The 17,566-nt window shown below is 38.5% G+C and overlaps 1 protein-coding gene across 3 annotated transcripts in view; it reads right to left on the bottom strand.

Moving 5' to 3' along the window:
* Positions 1-17,566, bottom strand: part of LOC145983070 (pickpocket protein 28-like) — a 66,710-nt gene that overhangs the window by 24,251 nt on the left and 24,893 nt on the right. For all 3 annotated transcript variants that reach the window (XM_083116416.1, XM_083116421.1, XM_083116372.1), the window contains exon 2: positions 5,679-5,830. In XM_083116416.1, the coding sequence (XP_082972542.1) occupies positions 5,679-5,740 (62 nt within the window). In that variant the 5' untranslated portion in view covers positions 5,741-5,830. The remainder of the gene's footprint in view (positions 1-5,678; positions 5,831-17,566) is intronic.

A 17,566-nucleotide genomic window follows, 5' to 3' on the forward strand; every position in this document is an offset into this window, starting at 1 on the left:
GGCTTGCCACACAATACAATGATCTATCATCAAGAATCGATATATTTTCCTCAGAGTTTTCCTCTATTAGAAGAAATGTTTGTAAATAATATCAAATAGTGCCATCTTTTACTTATTTTTTGTTAATTTGCTACTTACTTTTGTGTTATTTTGTTACTTTTATTATTTTTTAAATATGTTTTGCTTATTATTATTATTATTATTATTATTATCATCATCATCATCTTTGCATTTTCATTGTTGACAATTTCAGTGTAAAATGGGCAACTGTGCTGTATCTGAAATTTTCTCAATAAATAAATACGTTTGTGTCAATTACTCGTATTATTATGGTATGTACAACACTATAAATGGGCATTTGCCTGTAGTGTGAAGTTCTATAAATAAATAAATGTCACATCAGGTATGAATAAGTCAACTTCACTTTTGCACCATCCTTTCTAAATAATCCTGTATAATTATCCTGGCTTGAAAGACAAAATCCCGACATATTTCAATGTTAAAAAATTCGCAGTGAGAATGCTATAAATTAATAATGTCTATAACGAATAATATATGAGAAATAAATTTACATTCTCAAAAATGTTCTGGGGTAAAGAATCGATGTGTGATGCGTTTAGGAAAATATCTCTGTCTCTTTTATATTCTCTTTAACTGTGTCCTGTATCGACAAAGGATAAATGTAGTAAACTTGATCATGAGCAGGGAACGGATTTATATGTAAATACATATTTATGTATGAAGATGAAATCAGTTGTATTTTGTATTATCTTTGCGCATCATGGCATGTAAATTCGAAAAATTCAGTTTTAATTTTCCATATTTGTACATACGTATATAAGGTTTTGCGTCATATGTTACATATTTTAGTTACTTTTACATATTATTTTCATATTTCAGAACATTTCACAACATATACTCCATATTCGTGCAATAACTACACGTCCCCTGGCCCGTGTGACCAAAAGAGTTGGATGAATTTCTTGCGAATAACTGACAAATTTGAAATACACTCGCATTACTTCTTGCTATATCGAACACAGTTTTAGTCAATATAAATCCATTATAAGATACAACAGAATTTTGTTAGGAAACAATAAATGAAGACACGTGTTGTTTTACAATTAATGTCAACGTAAGCGTCCTGTATCTTATGTACCTAGTACAGTGTCAAAAATGGTAATTTTTTTCAAACTTTTAAGTCCATATTTAACTCCATATTTTGGGGAAAATAACTAAATATGTATACATATTTAGCACACTTTTAATACATATAAATCCTTTCCCTGATCATGAGCAAGTTTACATTTTTAAAATTGTAATATAACTAGACCTCGGATTTTTAGGTTCTAAAAAGTGTGCTTTTAGGTTCCTAAAATAGGCTCTAAAATCCGAAAATAGGTTCTGAAAAACCTAAAATAGGTTCTAAAAACCTTAAATTAGGTTCTAAAAACCTTAAATTAGGCTCGAAAAATCCTGAAATAGGTTGCAAAAAGAGTTAATTTGATACAAAATTCCTGAAAAATACTGATTAGATACAATCGTTAAGAACAAAATTTCATAAGAACCGTAATAACCAAATATTAATTTTCTAAACAAATTTTCACTTATATATATCATTTTCAAAATTATCTACAAATTATTATAATACTGCACTTGTGCTGTTAGAAAAAGTTAGTTGTTGTAATGCAAAATGAATTACGTATGTATAATTTGCTGCACAATATCAGGGTGGCTACTCACTTGGAATTCCTTGAATTCCGGGAAATACACGTGAATTATTGGCACCAGAAATTATGCGTGAATTATTGGAACTGGAAATTATTCATGAATTTTGGCAAGACATGAAATGAGGTGTACAAGCGGAGGTTTTCTCTATTCCATTTTTCTCCGTAGACGTGAAAAATTGTAACTTTTATTAATTCATATTCCATTAAATTTAATCATGTTTATAAATGCCCTGAGGCAAGTTTCTCTCAGTTTAGCTTTTATTTCATTCATTTTTTTTGAGGATGAAAAAGAAAGCTACACAGAAAATAAAACAAAATTTTCTGAATCCGTTTACTTTGTTAATGTCTTTTACAGAACAATCTATCTGACAAACGGAAGATTATTACAAAATAATATATCTTGAAGTTCATTAGGTAAATATTTTGTTACATTGGAATCATACAAACCCTTTATATTGTCAATATTGTTGTGTATGGAAGGGAGGGTGAGTGGGAGTCGGTAATACGTAAGGTTGGAATAGAGAAAACATCTGCTTGTATCCTTGAATTTTTGGAAAGCTCACCTTGAAAACCAAGAATTATACTTGAATTTTATCATAGTCCTAGTGACCACCATGAATATTTGCGTTATCCACACTCAAACTCCACCTTTTATCTGTGAGGATCATTTCATGTGCTGGAAATTATCTTTCAACAGAAACATAGTCAGTAATGCTAATTTGAATGCTGAAATATTACTTCGCAAGACGTGAATGCCAAAAAGGACCAAACTGACGCGAAAGTGAGCAAGGCCACACAGATCAGAAGTTTGCACTTGGGACTGTGCAGGCAGTAGAGACGATTGGGTGCCAAAACTGAGAATGGGGAGGGGAGGGGGGAAAGGACAGTTTACTTTATCTTAGTAGGCAAGGCTTATCATTAAGAGTCTATAGTGCAGGGGTAAAAAGTAGTGGCCTTTCGTCGCCACTGTCTGCAGGTAACAGTGACGTCAGACATTTTTGTTTTGTTTAAAGCTTTGATAAACATCATACGCGTATACTTGGAGGGAGGAAAATCGACAGGAAACATGTTTCAAACACGCCAGTCATTGAATTATTTCGCCTCCAAACCTAGTAAATACCTCTGTGAGATATAAAAATTCTGTAAAACCTAAAACAAAATATAAAAACCTAAAAAAAGGTTAAATTTATGCACATAAACCTAAAATAGGTTCTAACAAACAAAACAGGTTTTTTCAGGCACTATAAAACTTTGTCAGTTGTTTCGTCTTTTTATGAAACACCGATATAACTTGTTATTTCTTATTTACCTGCAAAGGAAGAAATAGGTTAAAATCCTAAAATCCGAGGTCTAGATAACTATGTACTTGTCTTACGGTATTAAATATCATCCCTGCATGTTCCAAGTTAATTCACATCTTGACACCATCCAAGTGTTTAAAGAAACAATTTCTTTACCTCGGTAAGAAAGTAATTAGCTACTTAACTTTCATCAGTAACAACTCATGTGTGGATATACTGTCAAACCTAGACCACAATGCTAAAAGTATGTACAACAGTGACGCCGTAAGTTAGCCAGTTTGATATTCGATACCTGCGCAATCAACTGGACAAACTCTAGCGAGAATTCTTACAAAAAAAAAAAATGACATAGCAACGAGGACTTGTGTTGTGCTTACAGAAATCTTATCTGTTTCTTTGTCTCTCTCGGCCTTACATATCATTAGGTTTACGTTGATAGTAATCTCTGAACGAATACACCCCTCTGTGCACACGATATTATCAATAGCAGAACTGGTGTGTGTGTTTAAACAGCAGAAGGCTGCTAACCAAAAAAGGAAGCAATTGTTTCATTTTGATGTTAATCTGCTCTTGTTTCTGTCTTTTGTAACACGCGATGTGTTCCTCGCCAGCGTTGCCAACGTTGTTCCTTAATTGCCCTTGTACATTTTGGTTAAATTTCTGGTAACATTGAAACATGAACGTTGACTTTTATGTTAGCGGATGCTGTTGTTATTTTCGACAGTTTTAAAACTAAGTTGGGGCTGCATTTACTGTGTAACCGCAATATACTCAATGGTATTAATGAGAACATTGGCTAACCAATAAACCAGGAGTTATTAACTCCAGGTTTATTGGTTATAGACTTTCTATCGAACTGCTAATGAGAAAAACTTATGTCGTAAGTAATTAGTATTTGAATTCAGATTTTAGTACACAACACTTTATGTTTGTAGCGTTCGTAGTTCACTAAATAGAAAAATCAAAATGAGTAAAAAATTATCAACATTGTACCAATTTTTAAATATTTTTCTTTCAGATAGGCCAGTTTTTGACAGACTGAAGTGTCAGATCGTTTCAGATATTAAATATCACTCTACGTATTCCAGTTTCAGGCATTTATTCTAGTTTAGGGAATTATATATTTTTTTTATCTGTAGTAGTATCCGAACAATCAACATACATTGACATGACATGTTAACATGAACAGACAAATGAACGGACTAATCGAGAGAGGAAGAGAGACAGAAAGAAGCGGCAATTGGTTGCCAAAACTGAAGGGGTGGGGGTGGAGGACAGTTCACTTTCTCTTGGTAGACAAAGGTTAGCATTAAGATACCATAGTGCGGGAACGAAAAGTGATATAAAGAGCAAGGAGACTGCCCCTAATCGCCGCCACTCAAGGAAGCGATAGAACAGATGAAGAATGGGAATAAACGGAGAAAGAAAGAAAGAAAGATACACAAGAGAGAGAGAGAGAGAGGGGGGAAGATAGAGAAAGAAAGGAAAAGAGAGAAATAAAGAATAAGGACCAGTGGAACAAAGAGAAAGATATATAGGGAAACAGAAAGACGGGGAAAGAGAACGAAACAAAGAAAACCCAAGGAAAAAAGGAAAATAAAGAAAATGTCAAGAAGAAGCAGAGGAAAGAGAAAGAAAGAGGTAGTTAAAGGGAGAAATAAAAATCGAAAGAAAATGTATGAGAGAAAGAGGGTGGAAGAATAAGAAAAAAGAGAGATAGAAAGAGACAGGTAGATAGTAGAATAGAAAGCTAGAAATGGGGGGGAGAGTATGAGGGAAATACGTAGTCAGTGGTTCTGAAACTGTGGTAGGCGTACCTCCGGGGTACGCCTCAGCTCGGAAGAGAAATATCGAGAATACCCCCACGACAACATTTTTGCTGCAGCTGCGTAAAGCAGGCTTCATTGTTTCAGACTTCATAGCTTTAACACTCAACAGAAAGAGAAGGCCTGATTTCTCCCTGACTTATCTTTGTTTGAAATATTTTGAAATAAAATAAATTGGGAGACGAATCTCCGCTTGAAAGTTTCAAGTGTACAACCAGACATCAAGAAACCGTCAGGCTATGCAGGCACATCCTTCTCACTCTGAGGATTTACAACAAAACTCCAAGATTGTGCTTCATAGTTTGTATACAAACTAATTTTTTTGTTTTCTACTTTCTTTCAATAACTCTGGGAAAATACGTGAAATTAAAGTTTTTCACATACTTCTTAGCATACGTGTGTTTCACAGTTTTACTTTTGTAACTAATCGTAAAGATTGTAAACGTAGGAACACCCAATAAAATAATAAACGTAGGATTCTAATGTTTATTTGTTTAATCTTTCCACATACAGCCCGAATGCCATTTCGCTCTATTGTAGATGCACGCCTCCGACATATAAAATACGCCCCACAAAGGAGGCAGAGAAAATAAAATGTCCAAAACCCATTTTTCGGAGAAAATCTATGGTGAAGGTACATTAGATGTTTAGTTGCGACTAAAGGGTGCAATGAGAAAAAAGTTTGAGAACCGATGACGTAGATGATTTAGCAGCCATGACTAGTGACGTATACCACCTGAAAATATTTAGTCCACTCACCCAAACAATCGTCTCTGGCGAAGGCAATGAATATACGATTTAAAAGGCGAAATTCAACTCACCGTGACCCTGAAGGATACATCCTTATAAACCGTGGCTCAGAGAATGGCATGAAGGTAGACATGGCTTCAGAGCGTTGACCGACGGGTACCAAGGAATTACAGGGGGTCCATCACCGTGCCGAAAATCGAAGAACTTTCCGAGCAAGTGGAAGCTGAAAAATAGAGAGGAAAAAAGTCAAATGAGGACCATCAAAAGAAAGCGACATTTCTTCAAGAGATAAAATCGCCAAGGTTTCTCTGGAAACTTTTATATACCCATGAATCACACATCTTGCTGTCTCTTCCCAGTTTCAGAATGTTGAGAGTTTGGACAAATATTAATATCCTTCTATTACTCACGGCCCTCGCACTCGGAAAATGCACGAAATGTCTCCATTTTTTTTTACTTTGTCGAAATCGAAGGTTGTGATGCAACATAATGGAACACAACATTTATAAGCTGTATTTTCGTGACAGATGCTGCACAATATTGAAAAGCGGACTGTGTCGTCACGCGTCGAGTTTATGTAGCAATTGGCGTAACTTGGAGCACCACCCTAAATTTTTAGGGTTATGAAATTTGCAAGTTTTTGATTGTTTGAATATCTCTTTTAGGTCAACTTTATGTACAAATAGGGTAACCGGGACTAAACCTAGAGTTTAAAGTGGGATCCGAACCACCCGGGTATCCAACTCGGGACCCCTTGTTTATAAGCCGACGACGTTAGCACTATGAGTGCGTTCTGAAAGTCTTAATGAAACGAGCGAATCGAACGAAAGTAACTGGCCTCGTGAACCTGGTGAAACCAGTTATTTTACAGACTTATGGGACGCTCTAGACGAAAGCGCAGGCGCAGCGTTTTGTTTATAGAAATTTTCCGCATGGAATTCCAGCGGAAGGCATGTCCTAGCAGAAATAAACTCTGGTGCGAACGCTGTTACTAATTTTAATCACATTGTAAGAAGAGTTAAGGCACACTCATCTTTCGCATTGTAAGAAGAGTTAAGGCACACTCATCATTCGCATGTTGCTTCATATCGCTCTCTGTTAAAATTATACATTTTCCGAACTAGTGCAGTTTGAAGCCATGTTGTACGTGCGTTGTCTGCAAGCAGCAGACGATTCTCACCGAACAAACCAGCCTACTGGCCCGTGCGTTTGGTGAATCTCGTTCTTTCAAGAGATGCATGGAATGCGACTTTTGGGACAGCATAATGACCCTCACGAAACTCACGGGAGCACTTATGGCACAGCCAGTTACCATAAACTCGTGCGACTTTCGGAACGGGTCCTATGTCATCGGGGAGGTCGAATATTCTTAACCTCCTGTTGACTTGTTAGAAAGAAAAGCAATAACAAGCGCAGAACCCAAAATATGTCACACAAATATATCGACTCTATAGTAACATATTCAAGTGCATAAACTGCTAATGATGTATTTTCGATGCATCAACAGATGAGAATTAGGACAACAGGTATTTCTTTATAAAATTATAACTCTGTTTTTGGATAATAGAGAGCTTCTTCATCAAATATGTTTTAATGCTAGCACATGTAATTCGAGAATATGAAAGTTATTGCTATACAATATCCCTAAAACTGAAAAGTACAAACAATCACCATTAATTAGAATATGTATAATAGAATTCCACCCACAAATCCAAATATTGATTTTAATCTTAACATTTTGGAATATAAAAATGCCATAAAAGGAATACTTGACAACGAAACTTTCACAAATGGTTGATTATTTCTTTATGGTATGTTATTGTAGAATATGTTGAATTGTGGATATAGGCATACATATGCAGTACATTGTATATGTATGCCTATATCCACATAAATATGTGTGTGTGTATAGGGTCGGATTAAGACGAAATTCGGCTGGATGCTGCAGAACAATAACCACAACGAAGTTATAGTTACGTCACAGCGTAAAGAATAATAGTAACTGTATAATAAGTAACGCTGTGTCTAGGCAAGTAGTGCAAGTCGGAACACCAGACAATAGCACAATATGTAAACAGAATGTATGATTAGATGTTAGAAAACAGGAAAACACGGATATCTCAAACACACACACACACACACACACACACACACACACACACTCTCTCTCTCTCTCTCTCTAATAATAACATATAAAAGATAGACTATAACTAGTAAAGTCGGGAATAGAAATAATAGCATTAATGGAATTCAAATACAATAGTTAGATATTGAAAATAACAGTGTAACAATTTTGAGCACACTAAGGTATTGTTTTCTTTTGACTTGCAGGGAATCATGACAAGAAAAAAGAGCAAACCACATCAGTGGCGCAACCACAGGGGATGCAGGAAGGCATTGCCCGCCCAACCTTGTTCGATAATGAGTTCTAGGTGGGGCAAGAGGGGCAAACATTGACGGCCAAGTGTACCTGCAGGGGGCAATTACCGCCCAGAACTTCAAATTCTATGTAAATAAAAATACTCTTTGTAAAATTTTCTTGCTCGCTTCGCTTGCAATGTCTGCTTTTCTTAGTCTTATCAAGTTCAGAACCGTAGCTAGGGAACGGCGGAAGATGACCCTGGGCGCCGAACGATCTAAGTGTAAAAAGTTGTAAAATTGATTGAGTGATTTGTGTTTTTTTTAAGCCTACTTTATGCACGAAGGACTAATTGAGACTGGGCCTATAGCTTAAAGTGGGTTCTGAACCACTATGTGCCTCCACCTCGTATCGAACCCGGGACCCCTTCATCACAAGGCGACGATGCTACCACTACACTACCTCGGGGAGGCACAAAAGTTAAATGATATAATGCCATGGCGTTTGGTGGAATTATTTGCGCCCTATTAAATTAATATTGATTTCATCCTGCAAGAAAATTGGATCCAAGAATTTTCTTGCTCGCTTTCGCTAGCAATTTGTGTTTGTTCGCTGTAATGCATTGTAAACCACCAGACAGAGAAATAAAACTTGTCTTAATTGATTTTGTTTTAAATGCATGAACAATTGAGGAAAGGGAGCGTGCACATTTGAGAGACAATTTATGTAACTTTTGCTGTTGGTTTATTGTGAGATGGATGATTTGGTTGTGTAATGTATTTAAATAATATATACTGTATATAATATTTATTAAAGAAACTTTGAATACGTACACAATTTACTGTCCACGTCACTCCATGTTGCATAGCCTATATGTGAAACACATGTCGTACATGAAAGTTATGTTAATGTAAAAAATAATTATAATTGGAATGAATTTGTCAAGTATTTTCTGTCTTTCCAAAAAAAAAAAGTTGATGTGCTTGTTTTCCGTTATTAATTTGAAATTGAACGTGTTAAAAAAATAATTCAAATCTCTTGTTCGAACACAAATGCTTTAGCACAAACTTCTACCCACTTCTTGCGTAATTTACGAGGATAATAACGTCTTTGATACTACCACTACTATAGGTAATAGTAATAATAATGTTGGCCCTGAGTTGGAATCCCGGCTTGAGCATGAATGTTTGCGAGTATCCATTCATCATTCTCATCATGCCATAATTCATCCCCATCTTCGCAAATTAGCCAAAAGTGGCACAGGAAGCAATGTAAAATAGAGCAAATCAAAAACAGTAATAATAATAATGTTATAATAACATTATTTTTATTAACATTATTATTATTATTATTATTATTATTATAGGCTGTTGGTTTGTACGGTGTCCCTTATACAACACTTCAACGACGAATTTCTTCAGAGGAAGTGATTGATCAAGGGCATCCACCCACTCTGGTCACAGAACAAGAAAAGGAGTTGGCGGATCGGTTAATTTTTCTTTCTAAACGGGGTTTTGGGCTTACCAGAAAACAAGTGAGAAAGCTGCTTTTGAATGTGCGGAACGCAATAACTTAAAACATACGTTCAACAGGGAAAAAGGGGTTGCAGGAAAGAACTGGTACTATGGTTTTATGAAGAGACATAACACTTTGAAACTAAATAAAACCTCAAGGGCTGTCCAGGGCTCGTGCCATGAGCTGTTCAGAAAAGGTAGTAGGTGAGCTTTACGGTTTTTTAAGTGATGTGTTGCCACAGCTTAACTTGACTTCAAATCCGCAATGTATCTACCATGTGGACGAAACAGACTGTCCTTTAAATAATGTACGATCAAAAATTGTAACAGAAGCAAGTACTTCAGATGTAGTGTACTTTTGTGTAGTGAAAGGTGTTAGTGAAATTTTGGACAAATATGTTTGTCACTACATTTATATTTCAGCTCCTTCCCTATGATCCGCTTTCAAGGATCCGGGATCCGGTTTCCAGGACATTTTTACAAAGCAAAATATTTTGTAGTTCAATATGTAACTTTATTAATATGCAAACGTAAAAAACAGCGTGTCGGGAACATGTGTAGTGTTACTATCCTGCCCCCCACACTTTACCTCCGCACTCGAGGTTCGGTGCACTTCGTACTCGGCTCTGATTTGTCTAGGGGTATCTTTCTTTGTACGACAATGCACGTGGGTTGCTACAAGTCAACATAATTATATAATTAACTACAAGAGACAACGGAAAACCCTTTGCGAAACCTTTATGATCAGGGGGATAAATTACCTTGTCCAGCGTTTGTGAAATTAAAAACGGAAATTTTGGATATTTTCTATAGTTTAATTAAAGTAAAATTTGAAGTATATACATGTCGTATCCGAACGTTCATTTCTCTAATTATTTATCGGGCCAAAACTCTAATTTTTGATGTTGCAATCTCTATTGTTTGTACCTGGATGCTTTACATTTTATGAATTACATCTGAAGTACGCTTGTCACAAGGTAGACTCGCGTTACTCCAAGAAACGTCTTAACAGGCGCTAGGCCGCCCGACGTGTACATTTCTCAACCTCCACGGTGACAAGGCACTAGGCTGCCCGGCGCACCGTAATTACTTCAAAATAACATCCAGTACAAACTACCTTTTTACCTGTAAATCGGACACCAAGGCACTAGCTTGCCCGGCAATCCAATCTCTTACAGCATCCGTTTCGGGAGATCTGTCCTCCGGTCCTAGCCGACCGAAGCAAAAACAGCCTCTCCCTTCCAAGTCTCAGTTCCAACAGCCGACCTCCCCCACTCTCATCTGGGAGTTTATATACGTTTGGTTGGCGTCTGCTGCCAACCGCCCTTCTTTCAAAATTTTTAATCTTTAACAGCTAAACTGCCCGCCTTTCTTTTGAACGTTCGAAACACGAAGCAAGAACAGAGAGCTACATGGTATTTATACATGGAATAATGCGAACCTAAAAATGCATAATAAATTGATTTACACTAATCACACATATATATGTTTATACACGTAATTACCTAATTAATTAACATATTAATAAAATATTTAAATAAGAGAAAAAAACACTGTTGCCCTGACACGGGGGCAGGGTAACAGATTCCCCCTCCCCAGCGTTACAATTCAATCTGAAATTTAAATTTCAGTATGTGTGAATTGTCTTAAAGTCACTGAGAAAAGTTAAGCACTGTATCTGAAAAAAGAAAAAGTTCACTGAAAAATGTTATTTTCACTACACGTCAAAAACGTCTCTCTGAAAAAGAAAGAGTCTCGATTTCACTGCACTAAATGTCCTCTTTCCACACTGTTTCTTCCTCCGGGAATCCTGGAACCTCCTCGACATCTCGGTCATCTGGTCATCAGTACTGCTCCCAGGTTCAGACAGATTCAGCTCCTCCACCTTCCAAAGAACATGCCCGGCTCCCGCTCTAGGGTCGACTCAGCCTCCTCCTCGGTCCATCCGAAGAACTTCCGGCTCCTTAGTCCCCTAGTCCTTGCATCTGGGACATCCGCGGTACTCGGTTCGACTCCTGCCGAATTTCAGCTTCAAATGCTTTCAAAAGTTCTATCGTTCGATCACACGACCCGATTTTAAAATGGCTTTCGCATTTTCCAACTTTAAGGAAACTTTCCGTTCCTTTTCCGGGCATCGAACTGCCATCCTTCAGCATTCTCTTACCGATGAAATTCTCATGTCTTCATGTTGACAATTGTCAACACCCTTTATCGGCAAAAGGTTGACATAACATAAAATACAACAGTCCATAATTTTAAATCTTACATTCACATGAAATAAATTTACCAGAACTCAAATGTGTAGCGACAATAAATCAGGAACTTAATTACTACTGTACAAACTAGAAGTCGTTCACTCGGCTTCCTTTCCTTCATTTTTCACAGCCCTTCTACCCCCTCCCCTTGAGATGGATTCTCAGGGTAGAATTTAGGGACGAGTGCTTTCCCTCACACTTCTCAAATTTCTTCTCGGAATGACCTTCAGCTGGTCAACGTTAGCCAGAACTCTCTTCCCCTCACCTTCCTTTTCCAAAACAACATTATTTGGAGTAGTAAAATTCAGAATTCTGTAGATCCCTTTGAATTTCGGGAAAAAGCACGCTGTTTGCTTGTTAAAAGCAGACGAAATTCTATGCTCTTGAAGCAGTACTCGATCTCCGACACGAAGATTAACCCTTCTTCTGCCCTTATTGTAGGCCCTTGACGCCTTTTGCCTCGTCTTTTCTTCTTTTTCTCTTGCAAATTCGAAAGCCGCGCCCATTCTTTCCTTTAACTGTATGACGTAATCCATCTGTTTTTCCGCCGTGACGTCCTCCCCGGTTCCATCTTCCCTCTGAAGCTCCATTTTCCGAGTGTCATGCGGTGTGTACAAATCACGTCCAAAGAACAAAAATGACAGCTTCAATCCAGTCATTGAATTCGTTGCATTATTAATGGCAAAACTTATCGCGTCCAAGTTTTCAGCCCACGACGAGTGTTCCTTGCAGAACTTCCCAAGTGCTTGCTTGATTATCTTAATCGCTGCTTCCGATTTGTTTCACTTCGGTCTATATGGCGTAATATAGACAGGCTTGCAATTCACAGAACGCAACGTTTGTGAATACAGTTTGCTTCGAAATACACTCTAGTTGTCACTGACAACGTATTTCGGGAATCCTGACTGAAAACAGTACTTCAAGAATGCTTGCGAGATCGTCCTCGCCGTTGTAGTTCTAAGTGGTGTTAAGCTAATGTGCCTTGAGAACTCATCTTGAATGACTAAACAGTACTTGTATCTCCCCTTCGTACTTGTAGGCAGTGGTCCAAAAATGTCCAGAAACACTTTGTATCCAGGCGCAGTAGCTTTCCTCGAGTTCATAAATCCCATCTTTCTGCTGTTGTCAGGATTATACTGAAGACAAGTGATACAACTTTTGCAATAGTTACTGACATCTTTGACTACTCCGTCCCAAGTATAATTCTCTAGGACCTTAAACAATGTCTTTCCATGTCCTAAGTGCGCAGATAATAAATCATCATGCGAAGATTTAAGTACTTCATTCTTTAACTTCTCTGGTACCCACAGCTTCAATCTGGAGCTAAACGGTGGATAAAGTCCAGTGTTTTCGTCAACAAAACGGTAAAGCAGTCCATCATCGTCGAGACAGGAATGTTTCAGATAAAAGTCAAATTTTCTCTTCTCTCGAGCATCCTTTATTTCAACTTCTTCTCCATTCAAACATCCAATTAATTTCGACAAGGAAGGATCACTCTGTTGTTCTCCTTTCCACATATCTTTATCATTAAGATCTACGGGCGGCGAAGTTTCGTTCTGTCCGTCCGTCTGTCTTCCATTGACAGTGTTGCCAGCTGCATCTGTAAACATCGCTTCCGTTTTCCATACGACATGTATATACTTCAAATTTTACTTTAATTAAACTATAGAAAATATCCAAAATTTCCGTTTTTAATTTCACAAACGCTGGACAAGGTAATTTATCCCCCTGATCATAAAGGTTTCGCAAAGGGTTTTCCGTTGTCTCTTGTAGTTAATTATATAATTATGTTGACTTGTAGCAACCCACGTGCATTGTCGTACAAAGAAAGATACCCCTAGACAAATCAGAGCCGAGTACGAAGTGCACCGAACCTCGAGTGCGGAGGTAAAGTGTGGGGGGCAGGATAGTAACATATTTATTTGGGGGCTCGTCCGGGATTGAATATTTATTTGGGGGCTCTGTCCGCGATTGAACTTAGTTATTTGAGGTCTTGTCGCAGGATATTGAACGAGATTTTTGCTTTGAAAGTTAAGGAGAGAAACGGACGAGGATCGAACAGATGATCTTGCGAAACAGAAAAGGGGAAGTTACAAGAATGTCGCTTGGTAACTCGAGTAGGTCCAGCCCGACCGCGTCAGAACTTTCTGTTGTTGAGGAACAGAGGTGCGTTCCAAGAGTGACAATGGAGGAAATTCGTTTGCCGCTTCCGACATTTGAGGGAAATGTAGGGAAGGAAGATGCTTTTTCGTATCTGGATAGGATTCAAGATTACGCGAGAACGCTGAAAATTTCTGAAGATGATCTTCTGAAGCAGTTTATTCCTCTTTCGTTGCGAAATGAAGCGAGGGAGTGGTTTTTGTTCACGGAACCGTTCGGTGATTTTTCACAATTCAGGCATAAATTCTTGCAGGCTTTTCATGGATTGGATTATCAGAGAGAAGCAGAGTTATTTTTGTCGCAAAGGTTTCAACTTGCTAACGAGGGATTGGCGGAATACGTTCGCAAAGTTGACAGGCATTTTAGTAGGATAAGGAATTCGGCTTCTGCGCAGGAGAGAATTGACTTTGTGAAGTCGCACTGCAATCCGGTATTTAGGGATTATTTGTACAACAAGACATTCACTTCTATGAGAGAAATGAGCGAGTACGCCCTGGAATTACAATCCGAGTTTTTGGAAAGGCAGAGATTCAAGTCTTTCGTTTCGGAAGACGAAATTTACAGCTGGTCGCTAAGGAAGTCAGTTAACCAGGAATGTGAAGAGGAGAGGGGGAGAAAGAAATCTGATATTTTCTTGGACCCTGTGAGCATTGGTTTTGACCGCCCGAAAGTCGAGCGCCTGAGGGCTGAACATGTGGTTTCACACCCTCCGCCCTCGCAGCTTGCGGTGAGGGATGAAAACAAACAGAACCGCTTTTCGAAGTGCCAGAGAAATAAATTATGCTACACTTGTGGACAGAAAGGTTGCAGAGCTTCAAATCACCGTAGGGAAAACAAGATTAATGAACGTGGGAATGGAGTAACAAAAAACTCGTAGAGTCGCCACGAATTTGTCAAGTTCGTGGCGTGGAAACTGCAAATTTTACGCGGAAGGAAAATTTTTCACCAAACAATGTAAATGTAAAAGACGTAAGGGAACCTATCGTTTTATGCAACCTGGCTAATGTGGAAGTACACGCATGTATTGATACGGCGTCGTCCAATAACTTTGTGTCTTTGGAGGTCTTCGAGAAAATGAATACAAATGGAGTGAAATTGAAGGGTTATAAAACTAAAGTAATACTTGCGGAAGGAAATGTGGAATCTCTGGGGAGTGCTTACGTGAATATTAAGTTTCACGGACACAAGGCTCGGGATCAGATATTTGTGTTATCTAATGCTAATCATGAAATGTTAATGGGAAGGACATTAATGGCTAAGCTGGGACTTATACCCATGATTCATCGCAACGGGTGGGCAATTGAGCCTGATCTTTCGAAAATCGTGCCTTTTGATTCGCCGCCGACACGTGACAGCGTTGATGCTGTTGGTTCTAGGGGACTGGGTTCGACCACGGATGGTGTCGAAGGAGTCCGACAGAACGTTTCTGCTTGCGGAGCGGAGACACGTAGCAGCGACATCAAAGAGGAGGGGGTTGACGAAGAGAGAAGGATTGCCATGTTGATGGAGGGTACCGATATCTCAGAGGAAAACAAGCCGAAATTGATTGCCATACTGAGAAGGCATATTGATGTTTTTCAAGATAAACCGGGATTAGCAAAGGATTACGAGGTTCGTTTGGATGTGAATAACGAGAAGCCGTTCCGAGCGAAACCTAGGCCACTTTCTGAGCAAAAGAGGAAATTAATGAATCAGGCTGTTGAGCAGATGCTTGAAGACGGGATCATTGAAAGGGGTGACACAGATTACCTTTCACCGCCTATCCTTCATGTGAAGAGAGATAACACATGTAAAGTGATCATCGACAGCAAAGGCTTGAATAAGAGATTGGAGGCTAGACGTAGAGAAATACCTGATATTAGGTCGACAATATGTAAGCTTTCTGGGGGAACTATATTTACAGTTCTTGACATTCCGTTTGCATTTGCAAATATGCAGATTTCTGAAGATACAAGAAAATATGCAGGTTTCTTGACAGAAATGGGAACGTTTAGATACAAAAGGTTATTTTATGGCTGTCGTAGTGGACCTTTTCACCTTGCGGAACTGATGCAGAAGACGCTAGGAGAGCATTATCAAACTGATGCAATATGTTATTATGATGACGTAGTGATTGCAAACGCTACCGAGGAAGAACAACTGAGAGTGTTGGATTCTGTCCTGGGAAAAATGAAAGACAAAGGACTGACGATTAGTTATCGAAAGTCACGTCTCTTCAGAAAGAAAATTGATTTTCTTGGGTTTACAATTTCAGAAAATACCATATCTTGTACGGAAAGTAAGAGGAAACAAGCAGAGCAATTGCAGCGCCCGAGAAATATCAAGCAGGTTAGGAGACTAGTAGGTTTCTTAAATTTTCTGTCAGATTTCATAAAGGACCAAGCAAAGATATCCAAACCGATCACAGACTTGTTACAAGGAAATAGGAAATTTTCTTGGGGAAAAGAACAAGAAGGGAGTTTACAGAAGTTGAAGGATGCAATTGTAAATAGTCCTGATCTCAAGATTCCTGACGTTTCGAAACCGTTTCACTTGTTTGTAGACTGCTCTGACATAGCGCTTGGCTATATCGTCGCTCAGGAGGACGATAAAACCAGAAAATTGCAGACTGTTGCATTTGGGAGTAAGAAGCTGTCTGACACTCAGCGTTCTTATTCTGTCACAGCGAAAGAGTTATTTGCGTTGACCATGGGTCTGGAGAAATTTGAATATTACTTTCTGCAAGCACCGGAAGTGATAGCTTACACTGACCATTCTGCGCTCGTGGATATCTTGAAATCTTCTCAGATTCCGAGCCACATAAACAGAATGATAAACAGGGTGACCAGGTTTCCAGTTACAGTAAAATACATTGCCGGTAGAAATAACACAGCGGTTGACTACTTGTCGAGGATCGAAGCGGGATTCTCCGAGAGGGAGAATTACATTGGATCTTCGGATGCAGAAGAGAATTATCCGATAGAGGACATCAAGCCTGAAGGATATTTCAGATTAGAGATGCCTGATGGGACGATAATGGAACACCACGAGATTCCTAAAGTCGAAGGCAAAGTGTGTCAGAAATTCGACCGGAAGCAGAAAAGGAAAACGGAAGCGATGTTTACAGATGCAGCTGGCAACACTGTCAATGGAAGACAGACGGACGGACAGAACGAAACTTCGCCGCCCGTAGATCTTAATGATAAAGATATGTGGAAAGGAGAACAACAGAGTGATCCTTCCTTGTCGAAATTAATTGGATGTTTGAATGGAGAAGAAGTTGAAATAAAGGATGCTCGAGAGAAGAGAAAATTTGACTTTTATCTGAAACATTCCTGTCTCGACGATGATGGACTGCTTTACCGTTTTGTTGACGAAAACACTGGACTTTATCCACCGTTTAGCTCCAGATTGAAGCTGTGGGTACCAGAGAAGTTAAAGAATGAAGTACTTAAATCTTCGCATGATGATTTATTATCTGCGCACTTAGGACATGGAAAGACATTGTTTAAGGTCCTAGAGAATTATACTTGGGACGGAGTAGTCAAAGATGTCAGTAACTATTGCAAAAGTTGTATCACTTGTCAGTAGACCTAGTGGCCCGGTACCAAGTCATCATTTGGAGCTCGAACCATCATTTGGAGCTCGATCGCCTTAATGGATTTGTCTCGTAAGGCGCAGTGTTGCCAACT

Source organism: Lepisma saccharinum, chromosome 1 (assembly GCF_977018435.1).
Source record: "Lepisma saccharinum chromosome 1, izLepSacc3.1, whole genome shotgun sequence".
Taxonomy (NCBI): Eukaryota; Metazoa; Arthropoda; class Insecta; order Zygentoma; family Lepismatidae; genus Lepisma; species Lepisma saccharinum.